Source organism: Callorhinchus milii, unplaced genomic scaffold (assembly GCF_018977255.1).
Source record: "Callorhinchus milii isolate IMCB2004 unplaced genomic scaffold, IMCB_Cmil_1.0 Scaffold4, whole genome shotgun sequence".
Lineage (NCBI taxonomy): Eukaryota > Metazoa > Chordata > Chondrichthyes > Chimaeriformes > Callorhinchidae > Callorhinchus > Callorhinchus milii.
The window spans coordinates 22,252,889-22,269,787 of NW_024704745.1; the positions used below are offsets into that span (position 1 = coordinate 22,252,889).

Here is a 16,899-nt window from a genome sequence, read left to right on the forward strand (position 1 = left end):
GGGGCAAAATGAGTATCTTTAATACCTGGCTAAAAAATCTAGTATTCATCAATACAGCTGGATGTCAACTAATAAAAGTTTGAGTGTTAATCATACTTCTATTACTTGGTTTAGCAACAAGAGAGTACATGTGAAGAGGTCAATTCCTTGCATTCTCCAATAGTCAGTGAGAGCTTATACTTATAAACAGTGGAACGTTAAAGTTAAACTGTTTCAGTTTATTTCCAAATTACATCTTCAACTCTAGAATTTTGTATTCTGTATATAATCCTCTCGCTAGTATTCATTCACTAACATCTGTAACTAGTTAATTTGGTCTAACCTAACATAAAGCTATACCTAATGCTTTAATCTGCCATAACCAAATTTGCAATTTAATATGGGGTGTGGGTTCAATTGAAGAGGTGAGTTTATGCTTTAGTGTAGTCAATATAATAAGTTGTTAATCTGATTAAATGCATAAATATTCAGTCAATCATCTCTTGTAAATTGTTCTCCTCTAAATCCCATATATTCTAAAAAGGTCAAATTAAAATTAGATCTGTATACTGACAGAATTAATAAAAATAATAATAATGCGTGCATTTGATGTAGCGCTTTATCATGTCTTCGAGACGTCTTAAAGCGCTTCACAGAATATACAGTACTGAAAAGTGAATTGATTGTATATTTTGTGGGCAACATTTTTGTATAGTTTATACAGGATTACTGAGCGTGTCTTGTATAAATAATTATACATTGTGTACTTTTAATTCTCCATGTATTGTTTAAATGGTCGTTTCATAAGTGAGTTTTTACCATTTAATGCATTACCATACAACTGGCTTTTAGTAGCTTTTCTTATGTGCAAAACAGCCATTTAGTACTGGCTGAAAATTAACTGCATGATTTGATTTATGTTTTAAAGAGCTAACATTTTTTTTCTTCCATTTGTTTGTGTTGTGTGTATCTTCATGTTATTTGTGCTTTATCTTTAACTTCTTGGTACAATCTTGTATCAATCCATATTGAATTCGCATTTGCTGCTCCTGTTGCTTAAACTCTGCCGTTTAACTTTCTTGGTCCATTTGGCATGTAAATAATGCTTCATGGACCTTCTTTGCATCTACTTCATGTCCTTGCCACTTCCAGTCCAGTCCAACACTTCTTCTTTGGACTCCCTTCATCCTTCCTTCAGAAAGTTCACACAGGCAAACACAGAAGACAGCAGCATCATCAGTTCCCCCAAGGAAGAAGACAGAAGTGATGGTATGTCTGGGTAGTCACATCTAAGTTTGGTTATTAATACTTTGCTGAGTTAACTTTCTCTGTAATAATCCACATTTCGGAACAGACATAAACTAAGACAAAAACCTTTTTTGAATGAATTGGAATTACTTCTAAAGCAGTTAGGCACAATTCCATTCCATAATTCCTTCCAGTGATGTCTCCTACACATAGTGTTTGTGCGCAGTGTGCAGGAAGTGACATTGGTGGTGACTTGATGTCCTGGAACTCAGCCTTTTTTTAAGAGCAAGAAACAGAAGGGTATCACACTTTGAGTAACCATGGACCACAGGATGCCTGTATTAAAAGTGAGTGCCCGTGAAGCGCTTAATAACAGGGTTGCAAAAAAAATGATCCTAAGTGTAGGGTGGCTGAAATGAGGATAGGCAGAGAAAAAAGTATCCCATCGGCTTTCACTTTCCAAATGCATCAATCATAGAGAGAAGCCACTTAGAACAAAACTCGTGAGCCAAATGACAAACTCACAAGACCAGTGTGAATTAGAAATCTGATTAGAATAAGAAACCTTTGAAAAAGGATGAGTGGCACATTTAATTCTTAAATCCACTTTTGGCTTCTTTCATTTATGTTAAATTATCAGGGGTACTGGCTGAAAGAAGCTCAATAAAACTCAACCTTGCTGTACTTTTCTTATTGATCAAACAATTTGCGAAGTCTGTCAACATTACGTTAAAAATGTTATACACACGAGCATATGCGAGAGCAAAATTCAATCCCATGTGAAGAAGGTAATTTTACTATTTTTGTTCAGGAACATTTTGCTTGGGAATGGACATAGTCATTTTCTGTAACATATTTTATTTATTTGCACTTTATCATTTTATTTGCATTTAGATAGCCTTTATACAAACTAAGGTTTATTACTATGGAAATCAGTCTCTAAATGCACTACCTGAGGCCCCAGGTTTGATTTCTGGCATGTACTGTGTTGCTCTCCCAGAGATAGAGAGTGAAAAAGGCAGCCAGAAAGAATTCCAGTCACTTTTTGGTGACCCTGATCGGAATGTTCCAGATTGTTTGGCAGAGGAAAACAGTATCTGGGTTGTTCCTGATGTCCCTACTCAAGGTCAAGCAGCTGAGCTGAGACACTGTCTAGACTTGCCCATTAAGAATGGTCACTTGAGTAAGGTTTCTGGGCCTGAAAAATTATCAATCATTGCCTTCGGAGGAGAAGAATGGAAGCAACTCCATATAATTAACTGTTTAAGGGACATTATTGCTATGGTGTGCTAATTGTTTTGTTTTGGTGTCTTTGGATATATACATTTTAATTATTTTACTTCTTTCAGACCTGCTATAATGATAGCACTGTTTGGGAGTGTTGTAATAAAGGGTGCTATGTAATTCAAGGCCCTGCTTATTTTAATACACTGCTGGAATCAGAAGGGTAAAAGACAAAAATATGTGCCTGTGCAATACGCCTCTTCACTGATTATTTATGATCCAGTAATTTATCCTCCTTTGCATCCTTTCACATTTTCATTCTATAGATATTTACCTGGTTCCCTTTTAAATATCATTCTCAAATCAGCTTCAATTGTCAGTGTGGAATATGTTCCACATCCTAAGATCTACATGTAAAAATACTTCTTCTCGTCCCCTCCTCTCCATCCTTATACCTCTCCATGCTGCCAATCCAATGGGAATATTCTTTCAGTATTTCCCATTTACATGGTCTCATAACTAGAAATTTCTATTACAGCCCTTAAGCTTCTCTGCTTCAGTGAATACAGTCCATTTTATTTGCAACTTGTCATAACTACATCCTTTCATCTCTGGTAACTACATCCTTTCATCTCTGCCTAATAAATCTACTCGACCCAGTCCATGGTTCTGAGATTTTTTCTATCATATAATTAAAACTGCACCCAGTTGAAAGAAAATACATTTTTATATTGTCTGGAACACTCAAATATCTCTGAAGCACTTCATTTTACTTGTGGTCTTTGGTGGGGAAATGCGGCAGCCATTCTGTACATAGTAAAGTCCCACAAATAGCCACAATATGAATGACAAATGTTTATAAAGGACTGTTGTTATCAGCCTAATCAATGTATGGATTTAACATCACCTTTCGTATTCAATGACTCTCTTAAATTCAGTCACACTTCCATTTTATGGCCGTGTTCATCTTCAATCTCACTTTTAAAGATGTGCATATCTGCAACCTTAGTTCCCTGTGTTTCTTCCCTCCTTTGAGATTTCTACTGTTTAGGATAGTTTTCTAAAACACTCCACTGCACAGTTATCTAAATTGACTTAAGTTTACTTCAGATTTGCCCATAATTCTAATCTATGTCTTAACAATAGGCTTTATAATGATTTTACTTTGCAAGGAAGGCATCCCTTGCAGTAACCATAGTAAATGCAGTGCCTAAAAACAGACTCTCTCCAATGTGGTTGATAGGAAGTGTAAGGTTGATTGTACAATTTATAATACACAGTATTTGTGATTTCTGCTTTCCAGAGTTGGTATGAAAGTGAAAGAGAGGAAGTTTATTGTTTTAATTAGTCTAACCATGTAATGTACTTTATTGCTTCACTTTCCTTATTGTCTGGCCAGCTTTAATTTAAAATAATAACATAATAATCCTTGCATTTGATATAGCACTAGCACGTTTCTTTTGAATTTACAAGTAATGTCAGTCAGGCAGCCTGCGGCTTAAAGAGGAAGTTCATCTTAAGATATTTTCTTTTTTTGTTTTCCTCTCCCATGTCTACTGTTTCCAATTCTTCTAATACAGTTTGCCTTTTTCCTTCATAAAGAAAGGGGTGTTGTGTGCTGCTTTTGTGCATGCTGCTATGATTCTATATTTTTATTATCAATCTGGACTGGAATAGTCTTTGGACTTGGATAGGTGAAGCCTTTGATTTAAATTGATACCTTTTAAACTTGTTTTATATAGTGCAAACAAACTGCAATATAAATGGAGTAGAAAACATCTATCAGCTTTGAGCTGAACTACTTTATGTTAAACATAGTGATTGATGGAAAGGAATAATGATGGAAAGGAATAATGATGAAATGCACACCAGCTTGAAAGACACACAGGGTGTATTGAGATTTCCCAGTGTTTTGATCCAATAATAATAGTTTTCCACCCGATCAATGTGATAGAAATATGTTCTGTCTTTAAGTTGAAGAACTGCTCTTGTTCAGTCTTACTGACATTCCTGGAATGAGAGGACTAAGAGGGAAGGAAGTGTTATTAAAGTAAGATTGTGGTAAATTAGTTCTTTATTGTTATTAAAACGTCAAATCCTTTTGTTTTCAACAGTTTTCATTCGGCCAACACGCCACTTCGAGTCTGTGGATCCTCAGTTTACAATTCGGAGAAAAATGGAGCAAATGAGAGAAGAAAGAGAACATATAGAACAGCTCCGTGAGGTGAGGAAGTAAAGTATTTTGAGTAAAAATTAGAAGGTGAACTAATCTTCAGAGTATTTTCCACAAAGCATGACAGTATTTGTCTTTGTTGAAATGTAAAGCAAACACGAGTGGTGTGGCACAGAAACGATCATTCAACCCAACTAGTCTGTGCCTGTATTTATACCAGCTTCCCTTCCATGTATGCATCATTTTCTCTTCAGCGCATTGATGATTTTTGCTTGAACCACAGCGTCCGGCAGTAAGTTCCACATTCTCCCCACCCTCAGTGTAATGGAAGTTCCATCTAAACTCCCTATTAGATCTACCACTGGCTATCTTACATTTATGCCCTCTTGTTTTGGACTTACCAATAAGTGGAAATAACCCAGCAATATCCACCTTATTGAATCTTTTTATAATTGTCAACACCTCTATCAGATTTCCCCTCAATCATCTCAACTCTGGCTAGAAAAGCCACAACCTGTCCAATCTTTCTTGCAAGCTATATCCACTCATCCCTGATTAGGTCCTCGTAAATCTATCCTGCACTCTCTCCAATATCCATCTTGTAATACAGTGACCAGAATTGTACACTGTATTCCAAGTGTTGTGTAACCAAGGTTTTAGATAAATGTAACACAACAGAATTGTATGCCTCCCATTTTACATATTTGATTTCCAAAGAAACAAACTAAATTTGTCCAACAGAACATTGAAACCAGACTGAAGGTTGACCTGCCAGAGGAAACAGGAGCAGCTCTGATGGATGGGGTGGTTCTCTGTCATTTAGTCAATCACATTCGGCCACGATCAGTCGTCAGCATCCATGTGCCATCACCAGCTGTGGTGAGTTCTTCATCATGGCTTGCACTTGGAGAAAGAAAGCAGTCACTTTTATATTGTTTGATGTTCTTATTGTAATTTTCTGAAATCAAGGTCAGAAGCTTGTAACCGCTTGCAGCCAGTAGCCTTCGTGACACTGCATTACATTGCTAATTTAAGCTGGACACTACACAAGCAGAAGTCAGGAGCCTCTTCACAGAGAAGGAAGAAATTGCCGGTGTCTTAGATTATGCTTACGTACTTCCTCATAGACAATGTCAGAGTGAAATCAGCAGAGTCTGGGTGGAATATAGCCTGCCTGATTCTTGCCTTTTAGAGGATGTGTGACATGGGAGAGAGATGCAAAGTCCCATAGTGTACTATGGCTTGCGGCTTGCTAAATGCAGTTCATTTGGAGTCCTGTAGCTCAGTGGTTAGAGCACTCGCTTTGCAAGCGAGAGACCTGAGTTCAATTCCAGGCAGGTCAGGGCGAAACCTTGGGCAAGTTTCCTTACTCCACACGCCTAATAATAATCCCTCCAAAACCAACAACAATAATGAATTGGTCATTTTCAATCTACAACTGTTTGTGGGACATTGCTGTGTGCAATTGGCTGCCGCGTTCGCCCACAAATATACAGTCAATTCACTTTACAGTGTGTTCTGTGAAGCGCTTTGGGACGTCTTCCCGACGTGAAAAGCGCTATATCAAATGCAAGGATTATTGTTATTATTATTTTTATGATCTGAAAAATGTTTCTGTAAATTTTGAATTTTAACATGAAGGTGTCCTTATTCCACAGCCTAAACTGAGCATGGCAAAGTGCAGGAGAAACGTAGAAAACTTCTTAGAAGCTTGTAGAAAAATGGGTGTACCTGAGGTAAATTATAACAATTATTTCTCCCTGAAACAAGTGTTCTGTATTAAAGGGTAGGATGAAGCAGGCTAATTTTTAAAGAAAATTTATTTGAATGACGCACAAATTAGTGCCTCCCCGCATTCATGACACTATGATGAATGGTAAATTAGCATTACAATTGGTTAAATTAACATATGAGTAAAATGATACTGAAGTAATCAGTTAGACAAACCTAATGAGCTTCATCCCAGCCAGAGCTGATTCATTTGTGTGTGTGTGTGTGTGTATATGCTGAATGTAACACTGTAAATCTTCAAATGAAAGTTATCATTTCACAAATCATGACATTGCTGTCACTGGCCCTGAGCAACTAATTTGTAAATTGAAACTTGGCAAAATTTGGTAAAGAGAAGCGGCTATGCAAGCATGTTCCACAATGGAGGAATGATATTGGATTGAGCCATTGTTGTATCACGAACCACTGTCCTGCTATGATATATCTATCTCCTCACTAAGCTTTTATCATGTTCCTGTTCATTCTTTTTACCTGGAAATTAGTAAAATGCTAACATTAGAAGTGGACCCTAGCACTGGGGAGTTACGTTGCTTGGGCCAGTGGTCATTTTGATATAGGCTGTAGCTTTTGAGGTTGAGGCCTTTAGATCAGGAGCTTTGGTTTAGATCAGGGAGTGGTTGCATTTGGTTGGGTTGGCTGGTCTTCAGACCTTAGGAATTGTCGGTGACTGCAAATTTGAGCTCTGAGTTTTTCATTAACCTAGCAGTGAAGTTCAGACACGGGTAAGGGCACCTGTAAAAGGACACGGGTACCTTTATAGGGTAAAGGCTGATCAGATTTACATTCTAAAACTGATTGATAAGTACTTACAAATTGTTTGAAATAAAAGCTTCAATTCACGTTATTAGAGAGAATAATTCGATGCGTGGGTCTGAACAAATAGTCTGGAATGGAATGCGCTTCCCCTCTCCCTGGAAGGATGCACCCTGCTTAGCTAATTCTGGAGAGTATTCGGAGCAGGTTGACAATAGACGAGGATTGAGGATTCAGTTTGTGTGTTGGTGTATCTGCACTTGCATGAAATTTCCATTCTAGAATAGGATCGGTTTACAAATCTGGAATCATGTCCTGGTCCATATGCCCTAATAATGGATTTTATTTTTACAACACATGAAGTTCACAAGATCATTGTTAAGGAGTGCAATATCCACCACTGCTGTACTGATACAAACCTCACAAAGTTCCCCTGCTGAACTTCAACACAAGGTTTTTACAAATGAACAGATTATGAACTGACGTAAATATTTCTTCATGTTTTCTTAAATCAGCCAACAGCCGAACTGTTTTAATGGAAAGATCCTGTATCATTTTGGCTAACAATTCACAAACTGTACAGTGATTCTATCTGCTTTGTGCTGTCCATCTCTCTTTAGGTTTCTGAGTACTGTTCTCTCAAGCCTCTGCCTCCATCTTCAACTATCCACGGAGAGGTTGCACAAGAGCAGCTCAAAGTGTTTCACTGTCTGATTTATTTCCCTTTTTGAGTGGGAAGTGTGTGGCTTCCAGTCAATGCATTTGCCTAGAGTATACAGCCACGACCCTGTGAAGCGCTTTGAGATGTCCTCCTGACATGAATGGCGATATATCAAATGCAAAGATTATAATCATAATAATGCAACCCCCTTGATGAAGCTAGGATAGGGGGACATATGTGAAGAACTGTTAGAACGACCCAATCCTTGCAATGCAGTCAACTGGAACAATGCACTTCCAAACAGTTACTTTCTTTCAAGTATGAAAAGGAGCTAGTCTGATCTCCAACTAGCATTGGGATCCTCTAAAACTATGTTACTGAAACTTTGAATCTTGATGCACCACAGAACAATTCTCATTTTGCAGATAGTGTATAGGACATTTGAAGTTGATAAACACTACAATTATTGAGAGCGAATATGCTAAGTATGGTATACTCTGCTCCACTTCTGGACAGTGAGAGCTTGTTTTGTTTAGTGCAAAGTAAAATGTAAACCATGTTGTTCCTTGAAATTTTAAAATTAATTATGCTTTGTCCTTTCAATCTTAGGATAATAAACCATAATGTTTCATCTCAGTGGCAACAATGACAATTGCTTAATGCAATCAAAAGGTTTGACTGATCTAGCATTAGAGGGGCATAATTCTACAGTTTCAGTTCTTGAGATACTGCAGTCCTGTAGTAAATAGATCAGCTTGTGAACAATCACCTCTGCTCTGCTTCTGTCATGGACTACACTATTTGCATTGGTTCTAACATAACAGCAAATTCCTCCTGGTCCTCTCCCATCCGTCTTGCTCCCTCTCACTCCTGCAACTCGCATATTAAGCTTCCTCATTAATGTATGCACATAGAACTGCTTAGCAGCTGCCTTCATTTTTCCATAATGCCAAAATGGACTTTTCATACTTCTCGGGCTGCTTTCATAAAGAAAAGACAATGCGAATGAGAGAATGCATGCTACTAGTACAATCTGTTAACCAAACTACTATTTATATAGACTCTTGGTAAGTTTTATATTTCTAATTTCATGCACTGTTCTTCTGTCCTAATGGCTGCCCTTTGGATAGGCTGATCTCTGCTCTCCATATGACATCCTGCAGTCGGACGTTTGCGGCATTCAAAAGACTGTTGGCGCACTGCTGGCACACGGGGAGAATGTCCAACAGTCAACACACGCCATTCTTACTTGGGATCTATTTGGCTTTTGCCTTTTCCACACATTCTTTTTAATGTTGCTATATATTACTTACAACTGGAGTGCATTGATGTAAAACAGTTGCTTGTGCATATATCCTTGCACTGTGTGTATAATACAATTACAGGTACTTATTCTTATTAATATCCACTCTTCTGTTTGTTGTTTTATATTGTTATACTAATTCTTATGAAGGAGCAGGTAATGCTCATAACATCTACCCTTTGCACTTGCAGTTTTTTGAGTTTAGCCAGGAGATGGTTTGCTCCTTGTATTTTATGTTCAAGAAATTACCATAGCACTTAAAAGCCCAATTTACTTGTGTGGGGAATTAATGCTAATATACACTTCCAAAGAGAACCGTGCTGTGATTGTAAATAGAGCCATATTTTCAGGCAGTTTAAGTATGATAATTTGGTGTCATCATGCACACTTATCCTCTGCTTGCTAGTTGGTTGTATGCCTATTTCGCTGGTCAGTAGTAGGTGTTTCGTGAGGAGGGCTACTAACAAGGAAGAAAATGTTTTTGTTTAAAAACACAAATTCTATAAAGGAGAGAACAAGATAAGACTTAATTGTCCAACTTGTCAAAGTTCCATTTACAATACAGCTCAGTATATGTAACTGGTGTGAAGTGCAGCTTATTTATAACAAATTCCTCTGTATAAACAGTACAAGTCAAATCTCCATTCTCTTAAAAGCCGGCTTGAGTTTGCTGTGAAGTAAGAGCTTTGTGCTCATCAGATGCAAATGGCCTGCTATGTGTTTTTCTTGCAGCAAGTAATCCATTTGCATTAGGCTGGTTAGCTTAGTGCCACCTGGTGCCTGATTGAATTTGGCCACAGGTAAGTGTAAATGCTACAAAAGCACACTGTTTGAATGATCTTGTATAAATGTGGTGCTACGGAGCAATATCTGAATTTGTAAAAGGATGCTTATTTTTTCCATTTTTAAGGATTTTACACTACATGTGACTTGAACCCAGCAGTAGAAAATGAAGGGGTGAAGTTCCTGTTGCTGCCTATAGTGAGATTTCTCTTGAGAAAGTTGCTACACTTAGCACCAAATGGAATATCTTGGTCTTATGTTTCCAATCCTGCTGGTTCGTGCTATGAATGAAAATACACTACTTGGGGATCAACATGTTTTGTGTTGGGAGGGAGAAATGAAGAGGCTGAGATTCTGATCACAATGCTGTTTTATATTTTACCATTTATATGTCAAAAAGTAACTATGCTTTAAACATTTCTGTTTTATGCAGTTTATAAAGAATCTGTTTGGAAATGTTTCACTTTTGTTTAACCTTTTCTTAGGAAAAAATATGTCTGCCCCATCACATCCTGGAAGGAAAAGGATTGGTGAAAGTGAGTACAACAGTTCAAGCGCTGCTAGACCTGGCCACAGCCAGATCAGCTTTACTTTTTTGAATGCAGTGTATACATCACTGTTAGCCTCCAGAAAGCCAAAGAAACAGCACAGTCTGAAAACTCCGAGATCGGTAACAGACATATGAAACAGAATGGAATGTTCTTCATCAGCTCACGCAATATTAGGCACTAATCATTTGTTTTGGAAATATTATATAACTCAAAACTGTGTATTACTGTATTTAATCAGTATGTTAACTTTGCAACGGCAGATATTTACAACTTTGCTACAATGGGCAAAACCAGGTCTTAAGTATGTTTAGTATTAAAAGAAACACCCATTTAATTGTACTAATTTGTTAAGTTACTATAACCTAATATCTAAAGAATTGTTCAAAAGTTTAAAACATTTTCATAAATTATTTATATTATTTATTCAAGATATTCGTTTTACCCATCCATTTGGATATGGGTTGTAAAATTCAAAGATTGCAGCAAACTGTTTTTAAATGTAACGGGAACAAATTTTCTTATGATGCTGATTTGCGATTTTAGTCAGTTAGTTTCACCTGTTGGAACAGTGATCCTGAAGCTTACAAAGAATGTGCTAGTGAGCGTTATTTATGTGAAATGATTGTGTTGACACTAGTCTGATCGATATTTGAAAGCAACTATTTGGCTTGTCTCAGGGGTGGTATAACTGCTGCAATTACCAGTGAATGTTCACTACTGTTTTGTTTAAAAAAAACTGACAAAAAGTGTCTTTTGAAAAAAATTATTGGTGGCATCTTACTTATTTTATTCCGTGCTGACACTACATTCTGAACTGTCTGGACACTCCAGTTTTGTATAGCCCCATTTGGAGTTCTCGTGTTTTGAGTCGCAATCGGGTGGATTTTTGATATTGAAAGGAAACTAGAGATTCGAATCTTAAAGGGCCAAGACTTTACTTGAGTGGTTTTGGTGAAACCTAAATAAGTTTGTTTCTTCAACCAATATTTTTTCTATGAACAATGACATAATTTTATTGTGTAGAGATTCGATGGAGCACATCATGATCGGATGTGTCTTGTTCCACTGTTTGATTATGACTGATCGATGATCTGGTTTGTTTGAACTCAGCTCCAACTCGTATGTATCCAAATGCCATTCTACAGTGAAACAGATAGTATATTTACTCTTTTAAATTATACCAAAAAATCAAAACTGAAATGGCAGAAAGCTCTTGGCTTGTTTGGAGTGTAATTGTATCTGTAGGTTTCATGCTTAATTGCGTGTTTTGTGCTGCAATGCACAATTCAGTATAATTTCTGCTAATAAGTCAATCTCACCTTCCTGATGTACATGTTGATTTAAACACTCAGTAAAATTAATAGCTGCCTAATGAATGCTACATTTGAACTTTTGCTCACTAACAACTGACTAAGGATTTCTCAGCCAAACATGAATATTAATAACTCAGCTATGTTTACAACCTTTGTTCACCTATAACCTGCATCCCTTCAAACTTTAATAGTACTTAGGAAGTGATGTTTTCCTAGCCAAGTCACCACCACCACGCTATTGTTAAGACAAGCTCTGTGTGGGCCCAGTACAACATAACTTAAAATAATAGTGTTGTATGTACAGCAGAGACATGAAAAGATGGTGCTGTCAGAAAGAAAAAATAGCCTTTGTCAAATATTTTAAAGGTTTAGTGGTAATTTGAATGGAGCTAAACTTTCTTATTTCCCGAGTCCCTTATGTATAACAAGGAAGTATCTATAAAAATATAAAATACAAAGATTTGGAGCAAGTGAATAATAAAAATAAGCACAATGTTAAGAATCAGCATAAGACTTTTTTTTCAGTGTTCTACTGCCTTACAACATTAAACGTGCAAAACACTTGTGACTAGAGAGCGTTTCAGGCAACGTTTAGCAGCCATGTCAGGCATATAATGCTGTTCATCTGGATATGTGCAGAGAATTTCCCTGAGTTTGACTTTCTTAACTTCAGCCTCTGGTAGAATAACAAGTGGAACAATTTCCTATATCACCTGTTGTGTACCCATTTAGATTGCCCTAGTGCAAACAATTGAAATGTTAGTTATCACTGTTTTGCCAAGCAAATCTGAAAAATATTCAAAGAAATTGTTATTAAAAAAGCACCAACACTCATCCTGTGTTCAATTTACTAATTTATGGACTCGGAAGAGAAACACATGCATTCAGAAAATTTTATTTTTACTTGAAATGACTTGTGAATTGCACACCAAACATTCCTTTATTTTTCTTTTATGAAATTAGTTTTTTATATTATGTTGTTGATCAAAGTCTAATTTAGTGACTTTTTTTATTATTAATCCAACTATTTCCTGCAGTTTCTAATTTTCTCTGAAGTACACACTGACTTATGCAGTGGAAATAGACTTGTGGGACTGTGCTGCCTCAGTAAAGCTTTCTGGGGGCAGGAGTAGCCCTATTTAGATTGGATGCTTCAGCGGAGAAAGAACATTATATTACCAGACTGTTATGGACTGAAAGGTTCATACTTATTGAATAGTAGTGCCTAATTAAAATTCAAGAAAATCGAATGAGATATATTTAATTTGGTCCCTGAAAAATCATGAAAATGGTGTTAGCTCAATAAAGCTAATGAATGAGATGCTAAAGGTGATGAAAGAAAAAGATTTTATCTGTTTGCTGGTGGTCATTTTCTTTTGCATCTTAAAGTGATGTAGACAGTTCTGCATAGTGATGAAGGTTTGTGAAGGGTTAATTGGTTGTCTTGGGTAGAAGTCAGATGTGCAGAGAGTTAAAAGAATGCTCCTTTATGTTGACATTAGTTTAATATTAACTTGAATTCCATTTGTTTGCTGGCTCTGTGAGCAGTAGAAAGTTGTTGGTTATTTTTGATTCAACTATCATGTTATGATATTTTTGTTTTTAGGAAAACCTCTTTGCATTGCTTCTATTCCTGATTGAAATGGCCAAGAATAAATTGATTTGATTGTAGGATCAATAGTTATCTACTAAACATTAAGCACAGTCAGCAAGAGAGGGAATTTTCATTGTCCTCCCATCTTGACACTTATTGAAATTAACTGTTGGTGCAACATTGAAGTAACTACAGTAACTGTTTACTTTTTATGTTGCGCGTGACTCCACTTGACCTGTGGGATTTTATGAAATTGAGGAAACACTTCTAGGTGAAAATGAAACTGGTTTAAAAAAGGAAAATGTTATTGGGTATCGGTAGTCCTTTGAAACAGATAGTTAAATAAAACAAAGTAAAATTAGATCTGAGCACTACTATGATGCAAACACCAGTACTGTCTGGTAGACTGATATGAATTAGCCAGAGCAAGCGGAAGAAAAAAAGCAAGCCTGGTGAATTTCTATAAAGCAGGAGAGGGACCTTTGCAAAGCTGAAAATAGATTCCAGAAAGCTGTAGTTAATGCACAAACTTTGTATCGGAGTTTTTTTATATATATGTCCACAGCAGTGATGTCATCTAAATCTGGAATCCAGTGAAGCGATTTATTTGTTTTAAAATCACAATTATTTGGAATCACAATCGTTAATTTAAATCTGCAAAGGAAATAAAGATATTGTGTTTATTTTTAAAAAAAAGGTAGTGAAGCCTTTCACTTTTAGTTTTCCTATTATACAATTATCCAAATCATTAAGATTTCTAGATTCCAAACTCATCCAGCTATTAATCCTTTATTATCATAGCAGTATCAAAAATCATTTGATACTGGATTTGGATGTTTTAAAAAAAAACGAAAAAGCAGAGTACTGCAATGGGACTATGCACTTAAATTAGATATTTATTATCTGACAGATTAGACAATGCAAAGAAAATCTTAACGCTGCTTTATATCACACACATACAAAAATGAATAGAAGCACAATACGACAAAGGGATACAAGGAGTAAATCTTGACTGCTACATCTTAAAGAGGTGAAAGATGTTGTGGAAATGCATTTTATAGAAATAGCTATTTAAATGTACATATACCATATGGCTTTTAATTTTTTTTTTACAAATTCTGAATATTTGCTGTTTGACTACATACTCAGAAATTATACGATTTGCATTGTTCATAGCTGCCTCTCAGCATGTATTATAAAAGAATATTGTTCTATCTTTTAATATTTTGTAATATTGCAGTTTCTATCAAGTCAGCTAATGCTGGAGCATCCAGTTTCATTTGAATGGCCAAAAGATCTTTAGAAGTGTGTATATAATTTGTATGTGCAATATGTTTTGCATGCATGGCCCCTTGATGTTATCTAAGCCAGTGTACATAGTGTATATTATGTAGAAATCACTTTTATTGTAACATCAAAATAATAAAGCCATGTTATTTGCAAATGTTATTGTTTTCTGCAAATATGTTTGATGCTTTTCCAATTATTTAAAAGTATTGATGGTAAGGAGGAAATATGGAGTCCTGTAGCGTAAAGGCTAGAGCGCTTGCCTCTCAAAAGAGAGGACTCGGGTTTAGCAAAACCTTAGGCAAATTCCTCTAGAATATAGAAGAATTCAGAAGTGATCTTATAGAAACCTATAAGATTATTAAGGGGCACGACAGAATAGATAGTGGGAGACTTTTTCCCCTGGTTGGAGAAACTATAACCAGAGGTCACAGTCTTAAAATTAGGGGTAAGCCCTTTCGCACTGAGTTGAGGAAAAACTTCTTCACTCAGATGGTAGTGAATTTATAGAATTCTCTACCCCAAAGGGCTGTAGATGCTCAGTCCTTGAACATAATCAAGACTGAGATTGATAAGATTTCTTGTGGATAAAGGGATTTAAGGGATATGAGGATACGGCGGGTAGGTGGAGTTAGAATAGATCGGCCATGTGGTGCATTAATTGAATGGCAGGGCAGGCTCGAGGGGCCGAATGCCCTACTCCTAATTCTTATGTTCTTATGTTCTAAGTTTCCTTACTCCACACACGTCTGTTTATCTAGCAGTAAGTAGGAACCCGGTTGTTGGTCGATTGGCGGATTGCTTTCTGAGAGTAATAATCTTTCAAAAAAAAATTGGGTCGCTCAGTCCACAACTGTTTGTGGGACGCTGTGGTGCGCAATTAGTTGCCGCGTTTTGCCAACGAATAGTCAATCCACTTTACAATATATTCTGTGAAGTGCTTAGAGATGTCTCAGTGACGTGATAAGGCGCTATATCAAATGCAAGAATTATTATCATTATTATGAGATAAGTAACATCAAGCTAGTTGGTACCTTTTATATGAAGGAAAAGGATTGTTTCCATAGTTTGAACAGTACAAGCTGCATTGTGTCACTTTTATCGAACACGTTGAGTTCAAACCAATTTGATGGTAAACATTTTCTGGAATCCACTAATTACATTAATTCCAAATAATTACATTTTTAGAGTAGACATTTTTGCGTGTACATGAAAGATTTCGACACAACTCAAGTAAAAAGGGAATTTCCTCCTGACCTACAGTCATCGGAATGAATCGGTCATTCACCTGAGAGTCTATTGGTGCAAATGGATGTTGTGTTGTTTGCAATGTACACTCAACAGTACATCACTTTGAGATGTTTCTAGATAGGCACTATAAAATGCAATTATTTTCTTTAGAGGTAAATGCCTTACATTAAGCACAAAACAAAAATGTTAGTCAGCACATCGTACTATTGCTGAAATTACTTTTGAATACATCTGAACCAAATCTTTGTGAAAATTATGATTACAAAGACATCAAATTTAGGAGTACATGAAAAAATGTCTGATTTGCCATTTGAAGTCATAATCAGTTGGTGGTGTATAATTCAACTGATTATGAGACTCATGAGAATTATTTGAAGCTGAATTTAACTAGTTTAACACTTATCTGTCGTTCTTTTTCCACCTCACTATCCCTCAGAGCAATCGAATATGAAAGAATACAGAAAAAGAACTGGAATTAAAAGTGTTAGCCTGAATTAACGAGCGAGCACGAGGTTAGACTTGTGTGTCCTCCATTTGCTGTGTACAATTTCTCTTCCTCACACAAATAAGGCGTCACTTCAAACTTCTGATTGTTTTTCTGCCGCACAACAGAAACTATCTCAAGGTCACAGGCTTCTCTGATTTGTCTGACCTCTTGATATTTTTGAGTGAGTGAATTTTTTTCTTTGGGCATTTCCAAATATTTTTAATATTTTCCAAATAAGTTTTAAAATAAATTGCACAAATATCTGAAAAAGAAACTGAGGGAGAGGGATTAAACGGCTGGCTCTTAAAATTCAATCGGCTAAAAGGCTTTTTAATTAAAGAATTCTACGATTCAGTCAAGATCATCTTCCAGCTGCAAATAAACGAAAGACAGTTAAGAGTTTATAATTAATCCTGATCCTTACATTTTTGATACAATACCTTTCACATCAAGAGGATGTCTCAAAGTACTTCACAGGATCTACTGAAAATTGTAGTCGCT

General features: G+C 36.3%; 1 protein-coding gene across 2 annotated transcripts in view; it reads left to right on the plus strand.

Moving 5' to 3' along the window:
- lrch1 (leucine-rich repeats and calponin homology (CH) domain containing 1) overlaps nucleotides 1-10,462 on the plus strand; it is an 81,366-nt gene extending 70,904 nt beyond the window's left edge. For both annotated transcript variants that reach the window (XM_007891757.2, XM_007891758.2), the window contains 6 exons: nucleotides 1,132-1,248; nucleotides 4,566-4,675; nucleotides 5,366-5,503; nucleotides 6,283-6,360; nucleotides 8,960-9,214; nucleotides 10,401-10,462. In XM_007891757.2, coding sequence (XP_007889948.1) covers nucleotides 1,132-1,248; nucleotides 4,566-4,675; nucleotides 5,366-5,503; nucleotides 6,283-6,360; nucleotides 8,960-9,163 — 647 coding nt within the window. In that variant the 3' untranslated portion in view covers nucleotides 9,164-9,214; nucleotides 10,401-10,462. The remainder of the gene's footprint in view (nucleotides 1-1,131; nucleotides 1,249-4,565; nucleotides 4,676-5,365; nucleotides 5,504-6,282; nucleotides 6,361-8,959; nucleotides 9,215-10,400) is intronic.
- The last annotated feature ends 6,437 nt before the right edge of the window (nucleotides 10,463-16,899 follow it).